Genomic DNA, 23,663 nt, shown 5'->3' on the forward strand with positions numbered 1-23,663 from the left:
TTAAACCCCAATTCATATACATAAAACTCTTCAATTTTGAATTTTAAAAAAAAATTATCTTGCTTCATCTCCTTACTCACTATTTTAGGTAAAATTCAGATTACCAGTGTAATCTTAGAATTTACAGAGACACAAAAACAGGCAACAACCAACGAGCAGCGTACCATCACTAGAAAACAAAGGACTACATCGCTGGAAGTATTTCACTGCCGACCACCACAAAGCAAAACCAGATCACTGGAAAATAATCACCAGCGGACTCCACCACCTATTTCTCCACTCACCAGACTCCTTTGGAAAACCCATGATCACAACGGACAGATGAATACGAAAATTACTTGGTCATAGCTTCTTGATATCTTTAAAAACTTTAACTCCATTAACAAATCTGTTTATTTAGCTTCCCTAAAAGAAAATTCTTCTCCTTTTTATACTATTAATTTTGTTGCTAGCTATCCACAAAGGGCGGAGGGGTGGGGGTGGGGAGGTGGGGGTTACGATAGGAAAGAGGGGGGAGAAGAAGATGGGGAGAAACGGGGGAAATAAGGCCGAAGGGTTGGGAAACGGGTAGAGATACTTGGGTTGGGAAATTAATTTACTCTTTCTTTTTTATGGTTATTCTTTATTATTTTAAATATTTTTAAATCAAAATAAATACATCCACTCTCCTTTTTAGAGCGTGTAACTACTCATCTTTCTGACTCAGCAAAATGAATGACACATAAGCTCAGTCAACGGTTACATGTTTTGACTGAGTTCAGGTTTCTGGATGAAACTTCATTGAATACAGAGACCGAGATGACAAAGAGGCACAAGTATAGGTGTCATTTAGGCTATTCTGCCTTGAATGTTACACGAAAAGAAACACACTAAATACAAGAACATAAATTGAAGGCCAACTTTCTACAATTTCCAGTACTTTGAAAAGGAGATTGCAAGTTTGCTAACGCATTAGCAAGAAACATCTCTAAAACCAAGCGAATAACCACCCAAAGAATGTCCAGGAAGATAGTATAAATACCATATGCATTTGCCATTCACTAAAAAAGCTCACTGTTTATTAAAGCATTACATTTATATCCAGATAAACCTTCTTCTGCATACACAGCATAAATAACAAGGCAAATACACTTCTGGGCACATACGCAGTAGATTAGTATAAAGAGGCAAGTACCTCCAGCAAAGAAGCAGCAAATTGCATTTGTGTCTCCTCGTCTATGGTTAGGAACAGGGGCACGTGTACGAATAGTGATCTGATTCCATTCTGCTCTGCAAAACGCAAGGAATGGTAGTATACATAATTGCATACAAACCGGCCTGCATCATCAGAGGTCATTACCTCATATCCCATCTTTGCCAATACCTTGGTGATTTCCTCCACGGGAAGAGCAGTCTAGACAAAGGGCGAACAGAGTGTAAGAAAAGAGGTAAAGATACCAATAGGTGCAAAGACAAACATAAATAATTTGTTCCTAGGTAAAGATACCAATAGGCAGATGAAGGGTGTTTTTTTTGGGGGGGAATGGGGAGAGGCCAAGTGTCAGGCCACTTAAATTGGGGGTCTAGTGAGCAAAATGCAAAGGCACTTCAAAAACATAACTGAATTATTTTCTTGTTAGTAGAATTATCGAACATACATCTGCAGAAGTTTGAGAGGCAACCACACTCCTGCTACGTGGTATCCAACCCATAAACTTTGGGTTACTTAAAATGACACCCTCCTCAAGTGGATACAAACTATAATTAAAAGATCTCTTAATTATTATTTGAGCATAATGCTTTTTCCACATCCTAAGTATTAAAAAATGAAGGCATTTTAATCACGGGAAAAGAATTATAAGGATGAAGGCTAGTCATTTTGCATATGGAAATACTTCCCTTACATGGGTCCATCTCAAAAAAAAAACCTCCCTTACAGGGATCAGTTACCCAACAGCAGAATTGAATTGTAACATTCATTGATTCCTAATGATCATCTCATGCATTCCTGCTTAAGCAGCAGGAGAGCAGCAACAGATGAAAATCAAAAATATCTTAGTTCCAATATCAAACACAACAAAATGCATATAGAACCAGTGCCTTATGTAGTGAAGACAAAAAAAATGTTCTATCTGGAATTCTCCTCTCTCTCTCTCTCTCTCTCTCTCTCTCTCTCTCTCTTATATATATATATATATATATATATATATCTTCCCCTTTTCCCAGGAGAAACAAGAAAGTAAAAGGTAAGGAAAAGATTCACAAACAATATCACCAGCTATATTTATGTAGCCATAACCTAATTAAGGAGAACGCCGACAATTAATTGACCAAAAACCTTCTTATTTACTAAGTTGCCTCTTCCTCATCTTGGTTTTACTTCAAAGGTCTTGCCTTTCTAAGAGAGGAAACATTACTGCCTTAAGAAAAAGCTACCAAACTTTTTGAGGGAGGAAAGAGGAATTTGAGAGAGCTAGTTCGATCGACAGTACAAATTCTCCACATCTATTATGCTATATTTGGGTCGACTTTATTCAATTACTCAATATAAAGACGAATTAGAGGTTCTCTAAAGCTAGGGGCTCTTTAAATTTCACACTTACCCCTATAAAATAACATACAAATCTCTAATCAAGCTAAAAAAGACTCCTAACATACACTAGACCAACTGTTAGTGTGTGAGTAAGGATTAACCCTTAATTCTGACTAGTTTCACATCATCAATATAGATTTTTATCTTCCACAGTTTTGTGTACTGAGCTAAGTGCACATGGAGTCCCGAGAATGCAGTGTTTTGAGATGATATCCGTCCAACTAATATTTGGTCTACCTCGTGCCTTCTAATGTCTTCAATTATCATGAATTTCAGCTGCATGGGGTCACCTCATATTAGGAATTTGCGATATACCTTGTCATGTAACTAAGATGACATCTCATTCATATAGTAATGTCCCTAGCTTGTTCCCTATTTGAGACTAAGGCAGGTCCAGAACTTAGTTTATCAACTTTATCAAACCCTTAGCTCTCTTTCTTAATACAACTACCCTATTCCTGCCATGGAAATATCGAAATTTCTTATTTTTACTAAAATAATAGATCGATATATATATATATATATATATATATATATATATATCTCAATGCCTAATCTTATCCATAAACATTGTAAAACCACAATAATAATGATAAGGTAAGAGCGCGAAAAATTTCAAAAAACTAAAATGGAAAAAAGTGTCCCCTTTTGATTAGCCAGTTTCCAAGAGGGAGAAGGTCTCATAGCAATCTCAGGCATGCCAGAAATAAGTTAATTGGCCTCTTGCAATCGAGCACCTATGAACACTTGTTACCTATATAATCTTACTTCTCCAAGGGGAGAAGGCTACAGATCACTTTTAAGAGCCCTTTCTTAAACCAGTTCCTTTATTCTTTTTGAATGAATTACAGTTAGTTAATCTAATCTGATGGAAGGGGTATATAGAATAATATTTTGCTTCTTCTCTTTGTTCTATTTTTAGTTTTAGAATAGAGAAAGAGCAGAAACTGAAGGTACGCTCTCTAGAAGACATGCTTTTTTTCCCCACTTGGTCACTTGGTATCTTGAAACTTCTTTGCTTGAGGTGGTAGGAGTGGAAAAGAGCGCTTCATGATGTATACATATACAAAATAAAAAATTGAGATAAAGAACACATTTTAAATCAAGTTCTTCATTCCTGGGAAGAGAAAGAAGCACATAGGGCAAGGCCCTATCTTTCCTGTACGCTCCGTGTGCATTTGAAGGTTCACCGTAATATGATCAAAAAAGGAAACGAGAACCTTGGAGGCTGGAAAATTAAGCCTTTAACTCAAGATTTAGCATGCATAAGCCCAGAAGCTTGTGACTTTGCCTTTACAAGTTATTTCCTCAGCCGAGTGCTCTATGTCTATTTCCAACATAGGATGCCCAGAAGTGTAGTTACCTTTCACAGTGTTTTCAAATGCGCGTTTAAGCCTTGAAGCGAGGCTCAAAACATGTTGAGCGCTTCGCCTCGCTTAGAAGGCGCTTCAGTGTTGTCATCAAGCTTTAAGGCATACTTTTCCTTGCCAATGAGCATAATTCTGAAGAGGCGACACAAAACAATTGATATTTCACTTTATCATAAATTTTCTTCAATTTCTTTGTTCATATATTTGGTATTCATGCTTACATATTTGTCGTTTTTCTCCATTTGCGCCTTTCTTCATTGAAACCCACGCTTTATTTGTGCTTTGCGCTTAAAGCCCCAATAAACCTTAGAGCTTTTTTGCGCTTTTCGCCTTTAATAACACTGACCTTTCTACAATTAGTTATATCTAAGCACTTTTGCCTCCTGACGTAACCAATCATTTAGATGATGACTTATAAGGGTCATTTCTCCAGGTAGGAAGCAAAAGCTAAAGCAGTATCCCTTCAAAACTACAGTGAAAAGAGGAAGTACGTCACTTTTACTTCCCAAACAAGTGGAAGTTCATCATCAGTACTTCATCCGAAGGAAGTAAACCAATCAATTTCTCTGGCCTTGCCCTCCTGCTCCTCTTTTGGAAACCAAGACAGGGTGTTAAATAAAAAATATGGAGTGTATTATTCAATGAAGTGCTAAAGCAGACTCACTTCAACGTTTACTGATTAAAAAGGTGGAGTATAACATTCGATTAAGTATGAACTAACACATAACAATGTCGTATCTGTATCAACTACCAACTATATTTGATTGAAACTTCAGAGTTGGGAAACAAGATAAGCATTAAATTTATCCAATCTAGAAAAAGAGATGGATGCAAAAAATCATATTACCTCTCGTTTTCGCGAAATTGCACCATCTGCATGGACAATAGGGACTTTCTGCAAGTACCAGGATAAATATCTTGAGTTCAGTTAATGGACTGAACAATCTGAAACAGGACCAACGAAAACTGAAAGGTCATTTAACTGACCTGAGGCTTCCATCCCATCTCATCTGGACAGCGGAAAGTAGCTTCATTGACAGCCTGATTCTCTATGGCAAACATTGTGGCACCACTATTTACTCCAAAGTGGACCTGAACACAAATTATCAAGAATTAGATTAATCATGGTATATGAAGTACGACCATTGGGCATCAAAATACTCAGCACATAACCATAACATTCTCTGGCCACTCAAACACCTTAACCTTCATTCCCTCATGCCATCATGGAATGATACTCCATGCAACTATTTATGCAGACCTTACCCCTACCTTGTGAAGATAGAGTCTTTGTTTAGTTTTATCCATCCCTATTTTTTCCATTTGCTACCTTTATCCCTCCTCTTTTCCCTTCTTAACATCTGAATACAACTCTGATGTTATAACTGATTTAATAACTTTCCCAAGTCTATGAAACAAACTCATTTTGTTAAGGTAAATTTGTGAGTTCTTCTAGCAGCATATTTAAGTACACATCTTCAGGATTGCGCCCAGAATAAGATTTGAATTTCATCTCAGATAGGTCCAAGAGCCTAAAGTATATAGAGAGTGCCACTGCCCATCATAGCATGCGACAAATTTCTGAAAAAACAGTAGTATACGGGTTTTCAGGATTAAAAAATTAATTAGTTGACCCTTTTGCCTTTTGTCAGCAAATGGATCCTTCCATAAATACGAAAGCAGTAGCCTGTAGCATTCATAAAGGATCAATTTTATAATGAACTAAGATCCAGAACTTTGCGTATCGAACACGACAGTAGTAGAAGTATTATATTTCCGAGATATATCCTAACCGAATCCAAATAAAAGAAGAAGGTCGCAATACATTTCCTAATAGGAGAAAAAGGAACACTTACGGTGTCATGATACAAAACGGTCCATTCCGGAAAGAAGAATTTCCATCTTTATGACATACAACGGCCCAACAGAATTACCGGCCATGTAACCATTTTCTAATTAAAATAAATAAAAAGCTACGCTTTCCTCATGTGGACAACAGAACAAAGTTGAGCACGAAAGGTAAAAAGAAGCCAATTGAGTAACTGACCCAAATAACTCTTTTGGAATTAGATGACTCAGAGTCACCACCACCTAAAGCAGCTTGCAACGTCTGGTACAAAGGAACCAGCGCTCCTTGGCCCGCAGTATCAAGGATGCTGCAACTCCCAAGGATCAGCCCTTTGGGCATACCCCTTTTCTTCATATAATCTTTAAGGTTACTTACAATGGTTTCTGTGGGATTTTCAGCAACTCCATGAAATTTCTTGAAACCAGTCACGTGAACGATCACAGGTGAAGGCCCTTCCGACCCCATCTACCCCCTATTCAGATGAAACTGAATATTTTCAGAGCATCAAAAAGAGATTCACTTTCTACAAACAGAAGCAATGGACCAAAAACCTAAAAGATTTCACTGCAAGAATGTAAAGCGTAAGATTCCAATTACAGCCCCCAAGAATCAGTGTCCAATTATGACAATATGAACCTTCAAACAAATCAGTATGGACAAACGCCATAATCTTTTTGTCTCAAACTAGTGAAAATTTGCACTAACAGTAATCAATGAAGAAGAACCGAGCAAAACTTCAAACTATAGTATGGCAAAAAGGGAGAAGAGAACAAAAATAGACCTTTGTGAAACTATGCTGAGAACAATTAAAGCTCAAAACTTTGATCCAAGATCAAAATAATTTCACATGAATAATCTCACAGACAAAGAACCCCAAATTCATCATTAAAAAGTCAAAGTCATAGATATGACCACAAAAAAATAAACCCCAGTTGAAAATAATCAGAGATCACATGGATCAAAACCCCAGAAATATAGACTAAAAGCACTAGACTATTAAATTGAAATTCAAGAACAAAATTTAACATTATTTTCTCACCTGAAAGCTGAAAGAGAGCCAAAAGAATAAACGACTGAAGCAAAGTAGTCTTATCTGATCAAAAGGTGATTATAATGGTAGACTAAAAACTTGATTGAGATTCCTCCTTAATGATGACTAGAATTTTGGAATAAAATAAGAAAAAAAAATGAACGTGGTAGTGGTAGGTCGTTATCATAGAAAATATAGGCATTATATTATTTAAAAATACGTTGTACGTAATTATTGTGTTATCGGTGATGACTTTCTTCGTTCGTCTGTTTGCACTGCTATTGAAAAATAAATTTCTTTTTGAATTTAACTTTTATATATATTGATAGTTAAAAAATTATATAATATCATATCACAGTTACAGATAATTTTTACTATAATAGTGTAAAGATTCTCAAGATTTGCTTTGGGTAAAGTGAAAGGAAATGAAGGAAAATCGGGTTTCCTTTATGGCTTGTATCTTGTCTGATAAATGAAAAGGAAAGAAAAGTTACTACAAAATTTCCTTTTCACTCCCTTTCCTCTTAACCAAAAAGAATAAAGAAAAGGAATGGATGGAAATGTGACGTCCTTAGTCGTTAACTAACCATTTGACAGCCTGTTCAGGATCTTGCATAATTTGCTTACGTTTTTATTATGGCAAGTCAGTCTTACTACACTCAAGATCGTTAAGAGAATGGTAGAAGTCTTACTACACTCAAGATCGCTAAGAGAATGATAGAAATAAAGACAAGAGATCTATTATATTAGAGAGAACTTGATTGTTTTGCTTGATGAGTTACAAATGAATAACTCATTTATATACTAGTTTCATAGGGGCTAGTATGTAAATATTAATTATTACACAGGTACTTAATATTTACAAGATAAGAAATTTCTCTATAACTCTCTATAAACCTAGAAGATTCCAAGGATTTTCCTACCAAATCTATAGGGATCTAGGGTCTTCCTAAGAAAATGTCCATATTTCTCTAGAATCTTCTCACAAATGCTAGCATTTCTCCTATGTAAGCTTTCATGTGGCATTAATATATGCCAAATAACACATACGTGACATCATAATGTGGCGGGTCATGACAGAAAACTCAATAATTTTCCTTATTATTTCCAAGCAGACTTTATAAACCTATGACCGTAAGATTTTCAAGAAATAGCCATCTTCAAAGAAAATTCTGTTGTTTGTTTCCAATCTATATCTATATTATTATAAAAGTATGAATACAATGTTGGTTTACCAAAATAACCTTAAGATATTAATTGTCTTTTATATGTCTAAAGGATAAAATTGTAATATTAGTTACTATGTCATACTAATTTCACTTGGACAATGAAGTTGGACGATAAAGAATTTGCGTGTACTTCAAATTCAACTAAATCATTACTCCTTAGAATTTATAATAAACGATAGAGTTCCAATGCCACTCAAATTCACCTGTAAAATAACACAAGTACTTATATCAAAATAAGATATTGATAGTGGATTACAAGCAAAAATACCGAAAACTAAAATACTCTTCACCTTAGAAGTCAAATTAGAGTATTTTTAAGCTTAAACTCCCACAACAAATATAAAACAAGAGCTATGTTTTTATTTATTTTTGTTAGGAGTTCATCGTTCCAGTATTCAATCGTGCTCTATCTAATAGTAATCCCAATATTAATTAAAGTTATTAGATTTTTTTTTTTTTTTTTGAAAACATCTTATTATGAGTTTAATTGACTGATTTTTATATCCTTTGATATATTTCTTTAATGAAAAAAAATTACTTTGAACAAATTGTAATATTTTAAAATCTATCAAAGAATTTTAAATTCAAATAAAATATCATTCCGATATTTAGCTATAATTATGAAACTAGAAACCCTAAAACTAGATGTGCTTAACTTTCCCTTCGCTGTGGCAATTCTAAAACGTGCGAATTTAAGATATTTGGAAAAGGGATAGCCTTTTATTTTCTCTTTAATTTGTCGTTAAACATTTATTTTCAAGCATTAATTTTTTTAGAAAGTTCTCAAAGCAGACCAATGCATGTTAGATTAGGTTTGAGATGAAATATATGTCGGAGTTTAATATTCCCTTGATTGGCTTATTTTCACAATTAAATGCTCTTATGCCATGAATTGTCTCCTAATTCAGGATTTATAGTAAATTTATATTCAGATAAAAAAAAGGCCATAGAATATTGTTAGCAATGTATTATTTGTAATGCTTGGTTAAAAAGGTTCTTAGAACATGTGTACACTTAAAACTTAATTGCTTTGAATAATTTATCGGTAGTCGATACAATATACTTTTTCAAACAATTAAAATAACCATTACAATTGTGCTAAAACATAGTGATGGTGCTAAAAGGGATAGAAAAGAAAATTTAACAATTTGGCTTGAAGCACTTATAGCTAAGTGTTAATCAATCGAAATAGTTAACAAGAGCTTTGAGGTATAATGAAAATTGATGAACCATTTGGTGAAAAGTAATGAGATTTGAAGGTACTTTTCATCAAATATTACAAGTAGTTCCAAAATCGACGAGGGCGGAGACTGTAAATAGAGGTTTGGTAAAAATCATACTTCTAGCATCAAATAAAAAAGATTCAGCCAACAATATATACAAGAGCTAGAATAGATCCAGCATTCATGAATTATGCATGAGCGTATAAGAAGAGATGATTTGGTCTCCTTCCAAAATAATTGGTTATTAATCCCAACAATTATGGTAGTGCTAGATTTTTTAATAATTTTTATCATTAATTAAAAATGTAAGTTCTCCAAAATACATTATGACAACAACTATAATAACAAGCAAAATTGAATATGTTGGTCAACTATATGAGATGTCGATTGTCAAATTATTCTGTGAAAGTAAAATCCTTCTTAGTTTTGATCCATAAAAGATGATAGTAATACATACTAAAATATTTTAACACAAAAGGGCTTTTCACCACACATGTTTGTTGACATGCTATTTATATACTAATCTATTTAAAGGCTAAAAGCTTTTTCTCATTCCTATAGTAAAAAACTACAACAAAACACAAGTTCTTATAGTTCAATATATAAATGAATGCACACTGAAGTTTCCTTACCCGCTTTGTGTATATAAATAATTAAAACGTAATAGTGATAATAAAACATGCTCCTATATGGCATGAACTAGCTAAGAAAGTGATGTTTTATGAGATATAAGTTGCATGAAATTAACAGTATTTATTATTAGTCGTGTCTATGGTACTGTATTTATTTTACCGTTTTATTTTTTTCATCTCTCTTCTTAGTTAGGTTGTTATGTGTGAAACACGTACATAAAGACTAGTACTATATTAAAAGCACGAAAGTCTTTAACAAAATGTCGTTCGCCTTTTTTACCCTTTAAAATATATTTTATATTGGACATAATTGTAATTTAAGTTATTTATATAATATTTTGAAATTAAAAATCAATTAAAATCTTACTTATTAAAGCATTCCTTAAGAAGTCCTAATATTTAGGACATTAAAGCTAATTAAACTTTTACTTTATATAAATTATTTAAAAAGAAAAGAAAAAACCGCAGGCAATTTAATAATATGAACTAAAACACAAAATCATGTAAAAGCATAAACGTAAGAATAATCCATATCCTACTTTTTCCAACAATAAAACTCCACGATAACTTTTGTGTTCTTTGTCCTAATATTTTAATCATACCAGGTCAAGTTTGCCTCTGTATTTTCTTTCATGCCAAACTATTTGCCATTCTTAATTGTCAATCGATAAGTAATTTATTTAAAAGTTTGGTTATTAAATTATACTTTCCTATTTTTAAAATTTACTACCGCAAATATTTATACAATTAGTATCACCATTAGCGTTAGAAAAGTAATCACTGCTAGGAAAAAATAGTTATTATTTATTTGTGATAAAAAATAATAATCATTTTTTGGGAAAGAAAAAAAAGTAAAGCAAGAAATACCAATGAAATAGAAATACTTTTTTATTTGACTATTAGTTTTAGGAGAAGTCAAGAGGACATTAAAAAAAACTAGGAAACCACAAATAGATTATGGTATTTATTATATTTCTAAGAAAAAATGTAAATATGTTGAAGACTGCAAAAGTTGTGCTAAGGTAATTAAATAAGTTATTAACAAAGGAATATCAAGCTCAAATAATCTAATTTAAAGCATATGAAAGATTATTGTTACAATCTTCTTAAGTTAATTCTTTATATTAAGTATATTCTTCTAATTAATTCAAAAAAAAAATTAATAATCGCATAACTTCGGTAATTGAAGACAAATCTAGAAATCACAAGGAAGTGAATTTTATTATTCTCAACTCATTATTACTCATATTGATTCTAAAGTCTTAAATATTAGAATTTTTTATTAATTAGTTTAAATAATGAAAGATTTAATAATAAAATTTCAGTTGATTTCAAAGGTCTAGATATTAGAAAAATAATTAAATGATGATTTTGTCTAATTTAAAAATTAATTTTAAAGGATAAAAATGCGAACAATATTTCACTAAGGGGTTTCGTTCTTTTAATATACTATAGATTTAATAACTCAAACACATTAACTAATAATATTTGTATAATTTAACAAAATTTATACTCATTAATATAAGGTTCACACGCAACGCGCGTATCATGAGACTAGTAAAGAAAAAGAGAGAATTATGGTAGAAACCATCAAAGTATTAAAAAAATGCACTTTACGATTGCTTTATTTTACGTACTATACTTCTCTTAAAAAGCTCAAAATATAATTTGAGAATATAAATTTATATTCACTAAAAAATAATGCTGATAAGTTAGTAATACTGGCCTCCATAATAAAGGATTTATAAGAAAAGTTAATCCCATCACGATGAGACAAAGTTGTAATTTTCGTGTACTGCAACTTAATAGAAATATTTGAGTTGATTGCTGCCATTTTTGACAAATTTGCAGTTGATCAGAAAGATTTGTTTGGGTTTTAAGAGATTGATATAAAAAAAAGAAAAGGAACAAAAATTACTACTTCAACAAATATGTCAATTCCAATAATAACAAAATGTGTGCAACCAGACCGTAAATTCATTGATTGTTTTTTGCAATAAAACTAGGGACAGTTGTGATCATGGAAAACAATATTTATACTCGTTATGTCATTAATGTTTTTTATTTTCTACCGATCCTTTGCCTGTTCGTCCATTTATTTTGTAATTTCAACTAAAATAATTTCTATGGAGTTCTATTCTCAAATTATGTAACAATCTCTCATCCAAAGTTTACTTTCCTCTTTTTTATAGTTTAGGAAGATGTGTTGCTATAATTTTGTCAGCACCTTTGTTTCCGCTATCTCTGATAATATAAGCTTTTGCATTGACAAGGTTTTAGTGACTCGAAATGTTTCAATTGTCCATTTAGTAGTCAAATACACAAGACAAGAGTTACAATTCTAGTCTCAAGTACACCATAAAAGGCAACTCCTAATGATATACTAATATAATTTCTATTGCAATCACCGTTTAAAGAGAGGAGAGAGGAAGAGGCAAAAAGAGACTTGGTTTTGTGATGATATTAGTTTTTCTTGTAAAAATAATGTCATGCTTATCTTTTGAAGGCCCACAAAAATAGCTAGAAGTCTACAACCTTATGTAATTAGGTAGGGTCTCTTTCTATCTCGATATTATCTCCTTAATCTGTGTATCTAATTCGTATTATCCACTCAAGTAAAGGATAACCTGCTGAATTTGGTTGCTTCAATTATTCATTTAGGAGTTTGCTTCAATTATTCATTTAGGAGTTTGCTTTTATTTTTCATTTTCTTCTTTTTATTATACAGGCAATATGGTTTATAGACTTGACCGTTTCTTTCCTACAGTAATTGAAAGTTTTAAAAAGTATCCATGTGACAAGTTGTAGTGTATTCAATTATTCGATTACTGGATTAGTTTTGCATATAGTTATCCAACTTTCGGTTTATTGTAGCTAAGTCATAATTAACTTTTGTGATGGAGAAATAACTTAACTATATTTACATATTAGATAAATAAAAATGAGTAAATTTCATGGATGATCATTCAGCTTTTGGTTCATTACGCAAAAGTCATTTTTCTTTTTTTTGTTACGTAAAAGTCATTCAACTTTACGTTCATTACTTAAAAGTCATTTTTCTTTAATTTGTTACACAAAAATTATTTTACTATGCTCTAGTTATCACGATAATCACTTTGACAAGATTTTATAAAAGTTTTACCTGAAAAGTCTATTATACCCTTGACATTATAAATCCTCCAATTTATGTAATACATTCTATATTATATATTATATAATATATTCTTACCTAGGAATTTTACTTATAATTAAAATAATTTTATATATTTTATTTAATATTTTTATAATATATTAGTACGTTTAATTTTCCCATGATACTGAATTTGTTTAATCATATTCGAGCATGAACATATTTTCAAATATGAAAATGACAAAAAAGAATTTATTTGAAATACCAAAAACAGATTTGTTTAACAAATGATAGTTTTTTTTATAGTCAGTAAAATTTTTAATTTTAAAAAAAAGATATTTGATTTTAATATTAAATTTTAAGCTTTATCTGTTGATATTATTTATTTTAAACTGTTAATCTGATGTGTGAGTTTACTAAATGTTGGTATTTTATTTATTGGATTAACGAATATGGCTTGATTGATAAATCTGTGAGCTTTGATTTTATAATTCTTATTAAAAATATTTCTGTCACGACCCAAAATCCCACCACAGGTGTCGTGATGGCACCTAGTCTCTAAGACTAGGTAAGCCGATTTCAATTACCTTTTTGAAGCCATTTTTTTTTGAATTAAATAAATAATCAAAACTGACAGCGGAACAAATATGAATATACAACCTCCCAAGATTGGTAGTACTAAGTCACGAACTCTAACTGAATACATAGAATGATCACGAGGATCGAATATACAATACTGTTTGATTACAAGTTAATAGTACAATGAAACGAAAAGACTCCAAGGGACTGCTACAACCAAATCAATTAATTTCACAGCAAATAGCCAAATACTCCACATAATATGTACAACACCCAAAAACAATCAATAGAGATAGAAATTACTCAACATAAAGCAAGATCTTCATAAAAGATCAAATTTTTAATAATTATATAAACACCTCTTCCTAAGCTCATTTAATTAATTATTTACAGAGGGAAAAATCCAAAATGAAATTAAATTCCAATAATTATCAAACCAGCAAATTCACGAAATTTCATAAATAATCAAATAACAATCATATCACATTGTCATATAACAACAGAGTCAACAACAAGGATTTAGGCACGACAAGTAGATGATTAAATATATGCCAATAATTATCCAATTTACTACACAATATGCTCAAGACTTTAACTCAATAAAATTTGCACATATAAACCAAGTACGTACTCGTCACCTCGCGTACATAGTTTTCAATTACCCAAGTTGCACATAAGACTCAATGCCTAGGGGGAATTTCCTCCACTCGAGATTAAGCAAGACATTTACCTCTTTGAAGTTATGCCGATATTCCAAAATCGCCTTCTTGCTTGAATTGACCTCCTGGCAGCTCAAATCTATCCAAATTAATTGTATAACTTCATTAAAATTCATCGAAAATAATTCCGGATAATAATACGTCGACTTAAAAATTTATTCCAAAAAGTCAACAAAAGTCAACGCGGGACTCGCCTCTCGGCACCCGACATAATTTTTATGAAATACGAACACCCATTCCGATACGAGTTCAACCATACCAATTTTATCGAATTCCAATAACAACTCGACTTCCAAATCTTAAATTTTCATTTTTAGAAGATTTTACAAAAAACTTGATTTTTTCTCCATTAAATCCGAATTAAATGATGGATTCAAAGACATAATCATGGAAATTAATCAAAACTGGATAAGAATCACTTATCCCACACACCCACGCAAGAATCTCTCCAAAAATCGCCTTCTACCGAGCTCCAAATTAGATTTTGAGTTATGAACTCAAGGCCAAAAACTCGCAGCCTCAATTTCTTCTTCGCGTCCGCGTTACCAGTGTCGCGTTCGCGAAGGCCTGCCATGCATATCATCACGTTCGCGTTCAAGCTCTCGTGTTCACGATGCACTCAAGTCCTACTGCTTCGCGTTCGCGAAGACTGATGACTCCAAGGACAGTCCCCTCCTTCCTTCTACGCGTTCGCGTAGGTTCTTCAGGCATACCTTCGCGTTCGCGAGACCTCCTTCGCATTCGCGAAGGCTAAATCCCAGCAACCTCAAAACGCTTCTTCGCGTTTGCGTGACTCTCTTCGCGTTCGCGGAGAAGGAAGTTAGATACCAGATACAGCAGTTCCAAAACAGCCCAAAATGATCCGAAACCACCCCGAACACACCCGAGGCTCCTGGGACCTCAACCAAATACACCAACAAGTCCTAAAACATCCTACGAACTTAGTCGAATTCTCAAATTACCTCAAACAACATCAAAACGATGAATCGCACCCCAAATCAAAATCTATGAACTTTAAACTTTCAAATTCTATAACTTGTGCCGAAATACATCAAATCAATCCGGAATGACTTCAAATTTTGCAAGCAAGTCCCAAATAACAAAACGGAGATGTTCCAACTCTCGGAATCACATTCCGACCCCGATATCAAAAAGTCAACCCCCGGTCAAACTTCCCAAAAATTCGACTTTCATCATTTCAAGCCTAAATTGGCTACAGACCTCAAATTCATAGTCCGGACACGCTCCTAAGTCCAAAATTACCCAACGGAGCTAACGGAACTGACAGAACTATATTCTGGAGTCGTCTTCACACAGTTTCGACTACGGTAAAAATCCTAAGGCTTAAGCTTCCATCTTAGGGACTAAGTGTCCCAAATCTCTCCGAATCATCCGTAAATCAAACTCGACCACACACGCGGGTCATAATACATATTGCGAGGCTGCTCGAGACCTTAAGTCACTAAACGGGACATAAATTCTTAAAATGACAAGTCGGGTCGTTACATTCTCTACCTCTTAAACAAACGTTCGTCCTCGAACGTTCTAAGAATTATTCTGAGGTTACCGAATTGATAATTTTACTTTTACACATAAACTCACGGTTGATTCCACGTTACCGCATTTGAGATAAGCCCGACAACATCATCTCACTTGAGATTATTTTTTTTATCTATGTTTGTAAACTTTAAGGCCATTTTCTTACGCTCCAATATTTTCAAAAGGCCTGATTTCTCACAACAACGCACAGTATTAGTCTCAACTGGCTATAGCAACTCGTGCCTATGCACACATCAATTTTTCTCGATAGTGTTGAAGTAATTCAAAACTTTCTTTGAGGTGCTGCATTATTCCCCGCTTAGGATCATTTGCCCTCAAACACATAACATAATTTGTCTCTTCTTTTGCAATTCTCAATCCTTCAAATTTTACTAACTCCCAAATTTTTCAGAAATTTCGGCAGAGTCTCCCCCGTAATTGGGCATATCCACCTACCAGAGTAACACCCAAACAAATCCTAACAACATATCCACAATCCAACAAAATACCACAGGGTATATATCAATAATATTATGATCAGGACATGAAGCACATCATATGTATGCTCATCACCACATCTCTGGTCTTAAAAGTTGTTTATAATTAATTCCAACATCATAAATTAATCTCATATTAATCATCACCTCGTTTCAAATTTTCACAACACTGACAACAGAACGTGAGGCATGAAGACCTCATGATTACTTACTCGGATTAATGAGTCACATTTAACGCCACCTAGGCACTCACCTCATAGGCTAAAACTCAATATTTACAGCACCAAAATGGCTGAATATGCACAGAAAAATATACAAGAATTATCAAATAAGCCTAACAGGCATGACTCCCTATTAATATTATTGTACAAATTAATTTCACAAAGGAATAATTTTAAACTCATAAATATTTTACCACAAGAACCTCGTCCTTATATAACTTCCACCGTGACTTGTAGTCCGGTTCAAATATTTCACATCATATAAAAATACGAGGATCTCGTCCTCAACTCCGAATCACAAGTATTTTGCACATTATGACGATTGAAATTTCAATTTTCTCTCTTTCTTCTTTTCAATAAATTTCGTAGACAGTTTTCACAACACATAATGAACCCTCATAGCGGTAGGGCATATAATTCATAAAAATTGGAATCTATTATTCTGAAACACATTAAACCCACTGTAATAAATAATAAAAATTAATTTTGGAGTTATAGCCCTCAATGGTGTACAAAAATAAATGACAGACATGGGCTCACACCCCCAAATCTCCCAACAAGGATAAACATATAAGTGGGTCACAAATTTACGAAGCTCACCCATAAGTGGAGCATAATAGAAGTACTCATCTCAATATTCAGAACCGAATCAAATTAAGGGAAATATCCTTTTATAATAAAAATCAGGATCGTACATGTAACGACACCATCTGGTGTATTTGCCTTAGCCAAATCATAGTGATTAAATCAACGGGTCGGGCCTCCACCTCTTAGGCGCCCACTACCCGCCTGTCCTCCACCTCTAGCTAACCGTGCACGTGGAGTATCAACTGGAATAAAGCTTATAGCTGGAGTGTTTTAATAAAATCCACCCTCCCAAGTCTAGGACTATCTCTCATGATATACCTAGTATCACCACACTCATAACAACCCCTCTGAGGTTGCGGTTGCTCGTACTGAGTCTGTGCCGGATAACTGGAATAAGCACTGTAAGAATCTTGTGTCGGTGGTGCATTATAAACTGGAGCACTCCGAGTAATATGATGTGCGGATTGAGCTGACCGACTGCTCGAGTCTCCGCTATAATGGGTTCTAGCTGAAGAGTAAAATCCACTGAACCCTCCAGATCTTCGAGACCTTTTGGCCTCCTTAGACTCCTTTTCCTCGCCTAAAACGCACTCAATCTTCCTTGCAATTTCCACTACTTGTTGAAATGGAGCATCAACTTGCAACTCTTGAGCCATACATATTTTAATATCATAATCGATCCCCTAAATGAATCTGCGGACATGTTCTCTGATTGTCGGAACTAAGATAGGTGCATGATGGGCTAACTCACTGAACCTGATAGCATATTCTGACACCGTCATAGTACCCTGATACAACTATTCAAACTCTGTGCGCCACGCATCTCTGAGAGTCTGGGGAACAAACTCTTTCAAGAATATTTCTGAAAATTGAGCCCAAGTTGGTGGTGTGGCATCGGCTGATCTACCTCCTTCATAGATTTGCCACCGCAGATACGCCGCGCCTGACAGTTGAAATGTAGTAAAGGCAACTTCGCTCACTTCCACAATACCCATAGTGCGGAGAATACAGTGACAGTTTTCTAGAAAATTTTGGGCATCCTCTGTAGCTGTGCCACTAAAAGTTGGTGGATCATATTTCTTAAACCTTTCAAGTCTCTTTTGTTCTTCTTTTGATGTCCCGGGCCTGACCTCGGGCCTGACCTCAGGCCTAACCGGAATAACAGGTTATACCGGTACTACACCTGGAATCTGACCAACGTGAACCTGCTGCTCTAAAGTTATGATAGGAGTCTGAGCTACTCCCCCAATATACGGAATGTTTGGTGCAACAGAGATCAATCTCTCCTGAGTTAATGTACCAAACATACTCAGGAACTGTGCCAAAGTCTCCTGAAGTCCGGGGGTAACAACAAGTGCTCCTGGTACCTGTCCCCCAACTGGAGCTACTAGTGGCTCCTCAACTGTTGTTCTAACAGGTGCTCTAGTCATAACACGTGCCCTTCATCGACCTCTACTTCGGCCTCTATCTCGGCCCCGACCTCTTGCAGCCCTAGCAGTATGAGCGGATGCCTGCTCAGCTAACCTGGTAGTACGTGTCCTCACCATATGTGAGAGAATAGAGATGCAAAGACTCAAATTCCAAATTCAACAAATTCTGCAAGACATGAATGAAAGAAATGGAAATTTCCTAGCAGTTCTGTAGCCTCTCGAAGATAAGTACAGACGTCTCCGTACCGATCCGCAAGACTCTAGTAGACTTGTTCGTGACTCGTAGGACCTATGATTCTAGAGCTCTGATACTAACTTACCACGACCCAAAATTCCACCACAGGCGTTGTGATGGCACTTAGTCTCTAAGACTAGGTAAGCCGATTCCAATTACCTTTTGAAGCCTTTTTTTTAAATAAATAAATAATCAAAACTGACAGTGGAACAAATATGAATATACAACCTCCCAAGACTGGTAGTACTGAGTCACGAACTCTAACTGAATACATAGAATGATCACGAGGATCGAATATACAATACTGTTTGATTACAAGTTAACAGTACAATGAAACGAAAAGACTCCAAGGGACTGCGACGACCAATGCAGCTCTACCTTGAATCCTTACGATCCCGCTTTAACTCTGCTCAAGTCCGTTATCTTCAATACCTGGCTCTGCACAAAAATGTGTAGAAGTGTAGAGTGAGCACACGATAGCGGTGCCCAGTAAGTATCAAGACTTACCTCAATTGAGTAGAGACGAGGTACAGTCAAGACACTCACTAGTCTAATAACCTGTGCAATATAATATACAAAATAATAGAAAATAAATAATAATAAAGGCAGAATAAAACAACCAGTGATATGCATATCAGACAACGAGAATACCATTAATATCACTCAACAATTAATAAATACAATTACACCCAATTAAATCAAGTCCTTCAAATAAATGTCTTTTACATAGTTCTTCCAGATAACTCTCTTTCAAATATAATTTTCTCAAGTAATTATTTTTCAAATATAATTCTTTCAATAAATATTTTCAAATACAATTTCCTCAAATAAATATCTTTCAAATACAATTCTTTTATATAATACTTTCTAAGTAAAAATCCTTCCAAATAAATATTTTGAATATAATTCTTTCAATTAAAAAGTCACCATGTGACATCTCATTTCATAATCATCAAGATACGGGTCTCAGCCCATTTTCATATTTTTCGTAAATACGGGTCTCAGCCCATTTTATATTTCCACGGCACCTCGTGCCCATAATTAAATCATCATATTTTCCCGGCACCTCGTTCCCTCATTTCATATCACAACTGCACGGACAATTCACGTGCCAAATATCATTATCTTTTCATCACAGCACCTCGTGCCCACATTTTATATCACAACTGTACGGACAATTCACGTGCCAATATCCCCATTTCATATCACAATTCACGGCACCTCGTGCCCAAATTTCATTTTATAAACCGCCTGGCAATAGCCACATGCTCCCAATTTCAACATAAATCAGATTATTATCAATTTACTAACAACAAGACAAGTTTCACAAGGTATAAAAATAAACACAAGAAAATCACAACATCACATGAAAATTGTCAACCCCACATCATCACATATCGTCTCTGACAATAGCCATCCTTATCGCTCCTATTGCCATTCTTATCGCTCCTATAGCCACCCTTGTCGCTCCGTCGAGACAATATCAATAGCCACTCTTATCGCTCCTATTGCCACCCTTATCGCTCCTATAGCCACCCTTATCGCTCCGCCCAGACAATATCAATAGCCAACAAACACAACAGTGAAATGCCATCCTTATAACCACATAATATTAACGGTGAATGTCACCCTTATCTTCCCAAAATAACAACTCACACAACACAACAATTTACACGGAAAATTATCACAATAACATAACAAAAATCAATTCATATCATAATTTGCCCAATGGCCACAACCAAATTTCAAAGCTACAACCAAGTCAATTAATTTCATAGCAAATAGCCAAATACTCCACATAATATATACAACACCCAAAAATAATCAATAGAAATAGAAATTACTCAACATAAAGCAAGATCTTCATAAAAGATCAAATTTTCAATAATTATATAAACACCTCTTCCTAAGCTCATTTAATTAATTATTTGCAGAGGGAAAAATCCAAAATAAAATTAAATTCCAATAATTATCAAACCAGCAAATTCACGAAATTTCATAAATAATCAAATAACAATTATATCACATTGTCATATAACAACAGAGTCAACAACAAGGATTTAGGCACGACAAGTAGATGATTAAATATATGCCAACAATTATCCAATTTACTACACAATATGCTCAAGACTTTAACTCAATAAAATTTGCACATATAAACCAAGTACGTACTCGTCACCTCGCGTACATGATTTTCAATTACCCAAGTTGCACATAAGACTCAATGGCTAAGGAGAATTTCCCCCACTCGAGGTTAAGCAAGACACTTACCTCTTTGAAGTTATGCCGATATTCCAAAATCGCCTTCTTGCTTGAATTGACCACGTGACAGCTCAAATCTATCCAAATTAATTGTATAACTTCATTAAAATTCATCGAAAAAAATTCCGGATAATAATACGTCGACTTAAAAATTTATTTCAAAAAGTCAACAAAAGTCAACGCGGGACCCGCCTCTCGGCACCCGACATAATTTTTATGAAATACGAACACCCATTCCGATACGAATTCAACCATACCAATTTTATCGAATTTCAATAACAACTCGACTTTCAAATCTTAAATTTTTGTTTTTGGAAGATTTTACAAAAATCTTAATTTTTTCTCCATTAAATCCGAATTAAATGATGAATTCAAAGACATAATCATGGAAATTAATTAAAACTGGATAAGAATTACTTACCCCAAACACCCACGCAAGAATCTCTCCAAAAATCACCTTCTACCGAGCTCCAAATTAGATTTTGAGTTATGAACTCAAACCCTTATTTTTGGGACTTTTAATTCTGCCCAGATAGGCCTTCTTCGCGCTCGGGACTATTTCTTCGCGTTCGCGAAGGCCAAAAACTCGCTGCTTAAATTTCTTCTTCGCATTCGCATTACCAGCGTCGTGTTCGCAAAGGCCTGCCATGCATATCATCGCGTTCGCGTTCAAGATCTCACGTTCGTGATGCACTCAGGTCCTACTGCTTCGCGTTCGCGATTGAAGCTTCGCGTTCGCGAAGGCTGATGACTTCAGGCACAGTCCCCTCCTTCCTTCTACGCGTTCGCGTAGGTTCTTCAAGCATACCTTCGCTTTCGCGAGACCTCCTTCGCTTTCGCGAAGGCTAAATCCCAGCAGCCTCAAAACTCTTCTTCTCGTTCGCGTGACTCTCTTCGCGTTCGCGAAGAAGGAAGGGAGATACTAGATACAACAGTTCCGAAATAGTCCGAAATGATCCGAAACCACCCTGAAACACACCCGAGGCCCCCGGGACCTCAACCAAATACACCAACAAGTCTTAAAATATCATACGAACTTAGTCGAATTCTCAAATCACCTCAAACAACATCAAAACGACGAATCGCACCCCAAATCAAAATCTATGAACTTTCGAATTCTATAACTTGTGCCGAAACACATCAAATCAATCCGGAATGATTTCAAATTTTGCAGGCAAGTCTCAAATAACATAACGGAGCTGTTTCAACTCTCGGAATCGCATTCTGACCCCGATATCAAAAAGTCAACCCCGGTCAAACTTCCCAAAAAATTTGACTTTCGGCATTTCAAGCCTAAATTGGCTACAGACCTCAGATTCATAGTCCGGACACGCTCCTAAGTCCAAAATTACCCAACGGAGCTAACGGAACCGACAGAACTCTATTCCGGAGTCGTCTTCATACAGTTCTGACTTCGGTAAAAATTCTAAGGCTTAAGCTTCCATCTCAGGGACTAAGTGTCCCAAATCTCTCCGAATCATCCGTAAATCAAACTCGACCACACACCCGGGGTCATAATACATATTGCGAGGCTGCTAGAGACCTTAAGTCACTGAACGAGACGTAAATTCTTAAAACGACAAGTCGGGTCGTTACAATTTCATTAGGAATAGTTAAGAACGTTGACTTGAGATTTGTTCATTGTAAAATTACCGACAAATTTAATAACGCTACCAATATATCATGAAAATTAACATTAAGGAAAAATTAAATGTATGAATATATTATAAAATAATAAATAAAATAATATTAAGTTATTTTAGTTATAAATAAAAATACCTAGATAAAAATATATTATATAGAAGGGAAAAGGTCCAGATTTGCCCTTTACTATTGTATATTATTTACATTTGTCCCCTGTTATACTTTTTATCCATTTCTGCCCCTACCGTTAACAAACTCTTCAAATTTGCCCCTAACCCTAACAACCCTACAATGTGGCAGCTGATTCCTCTAATTTTTGTCCATGTCAGTTGCTAAGTCATATTAAAAAAAAAAAACTGCAAAGTCAGATGGCCCTAGGGGAACTATTGATTTGTCTCAGTTATTTCCTTTAACTGATTCACAATCATAGAAACAAACAAGCAAAAAAGATAGGAGAAAATTTTAAAATTGGGGTTCAACGGGATCTCATTAATCTGTCTTAGCCCTCCCCTGCATACGCCTCGTCCTCATCACCACCAACATCCTTCATTCTCCCCCAGAATCTTTCATTTATTTTTTTATCCATTTTTTCCTTTTTATTCATTTTTCAATTTTGTCCATCTTTCTCAAAAAGATAAATCTAACCATCATCTCTCTCATCAATAAACCACCATCCTCATCTTCACTGCCATTCATAGACGTCATCTTCTTCCACTTACTGATCACCACAACACCTTCTTCAACGTAGGTTGATCCATAGTACATCTCACTAAGTTGTGAATTCCATTCAGAAAATCAAGCCCGTTTTTCAATTTCAGTTCATATGTGACAAAATAAGCTTCAATCTAACTATACAATTTTCACACAAACCTTCATTCGCCAACCAAAAAAATAATGGTACCGCAATCGAGGTG

At 34.6% G+C, this 23,663-nt stretch overlaps 1 protein-coding gene across 3 annotated transcripts; it reads right to left on the reverse strand.

Annotated features, from left to right (window-relative positions):
- Positions 1–1,009: 1,009 nt before the first annotated feature.
- LOC104108517 (uncharacterized) lies at positions 1,010–6,990 on the reverse strand. Of its 3 annotated transcripts, none has more exons than XM_009617579.4 (5): positions 6,831–6,990; positions 5,990–6,263; positions 4,930–5,034; positions 4,790–4,837; positions 1,010–1,393 (listed from the first exon to the last, which is right to left on the reverse strand). In XM_009617579.4, exons 2-5 carry the CDS (start codon positions 6,254–6,256, stop codon positions 1,154–1,156), a joined length of 660 nt encoding a protein of 219 aa, XP_009615874.1. In that variant the 5' UTR covers positions 6,257–6,263; positions 6,831–6,990; the 3' UTR covers positions 1,010–1,153. The 3 variants fall into 3 exon arrangements, with proteins under 3 accessions (XP_009615874.1, XP_009615873.1, XP_018630473.1); XM_009617578.4 differs by having other exon boundaries at positions 5,990–6,277; positions 6,831–6,980; XM_018774957.3 differs by having other exon boundaries at positions 5,990–6,355; positions 6,831–6,965.
- Positions 6,991–23,663: the final 16,673 nt, after the last annotated feature.

The sequence above is a fragment of the Nicotiana tomentosiformis genome, chromosome 1 (genome assembly GCF_000390325.3).
Source record: "Nicotiana tomentosiformis chromosome 1, ASM39032v3, whole genome shotgun sequence".
NCBI lineage: Eukaryota > Viridiplantae > Streptophyta > Magnoliopsida > Solanales > Solanaceae > Nicotiana > Nicotiana tomentosiformis.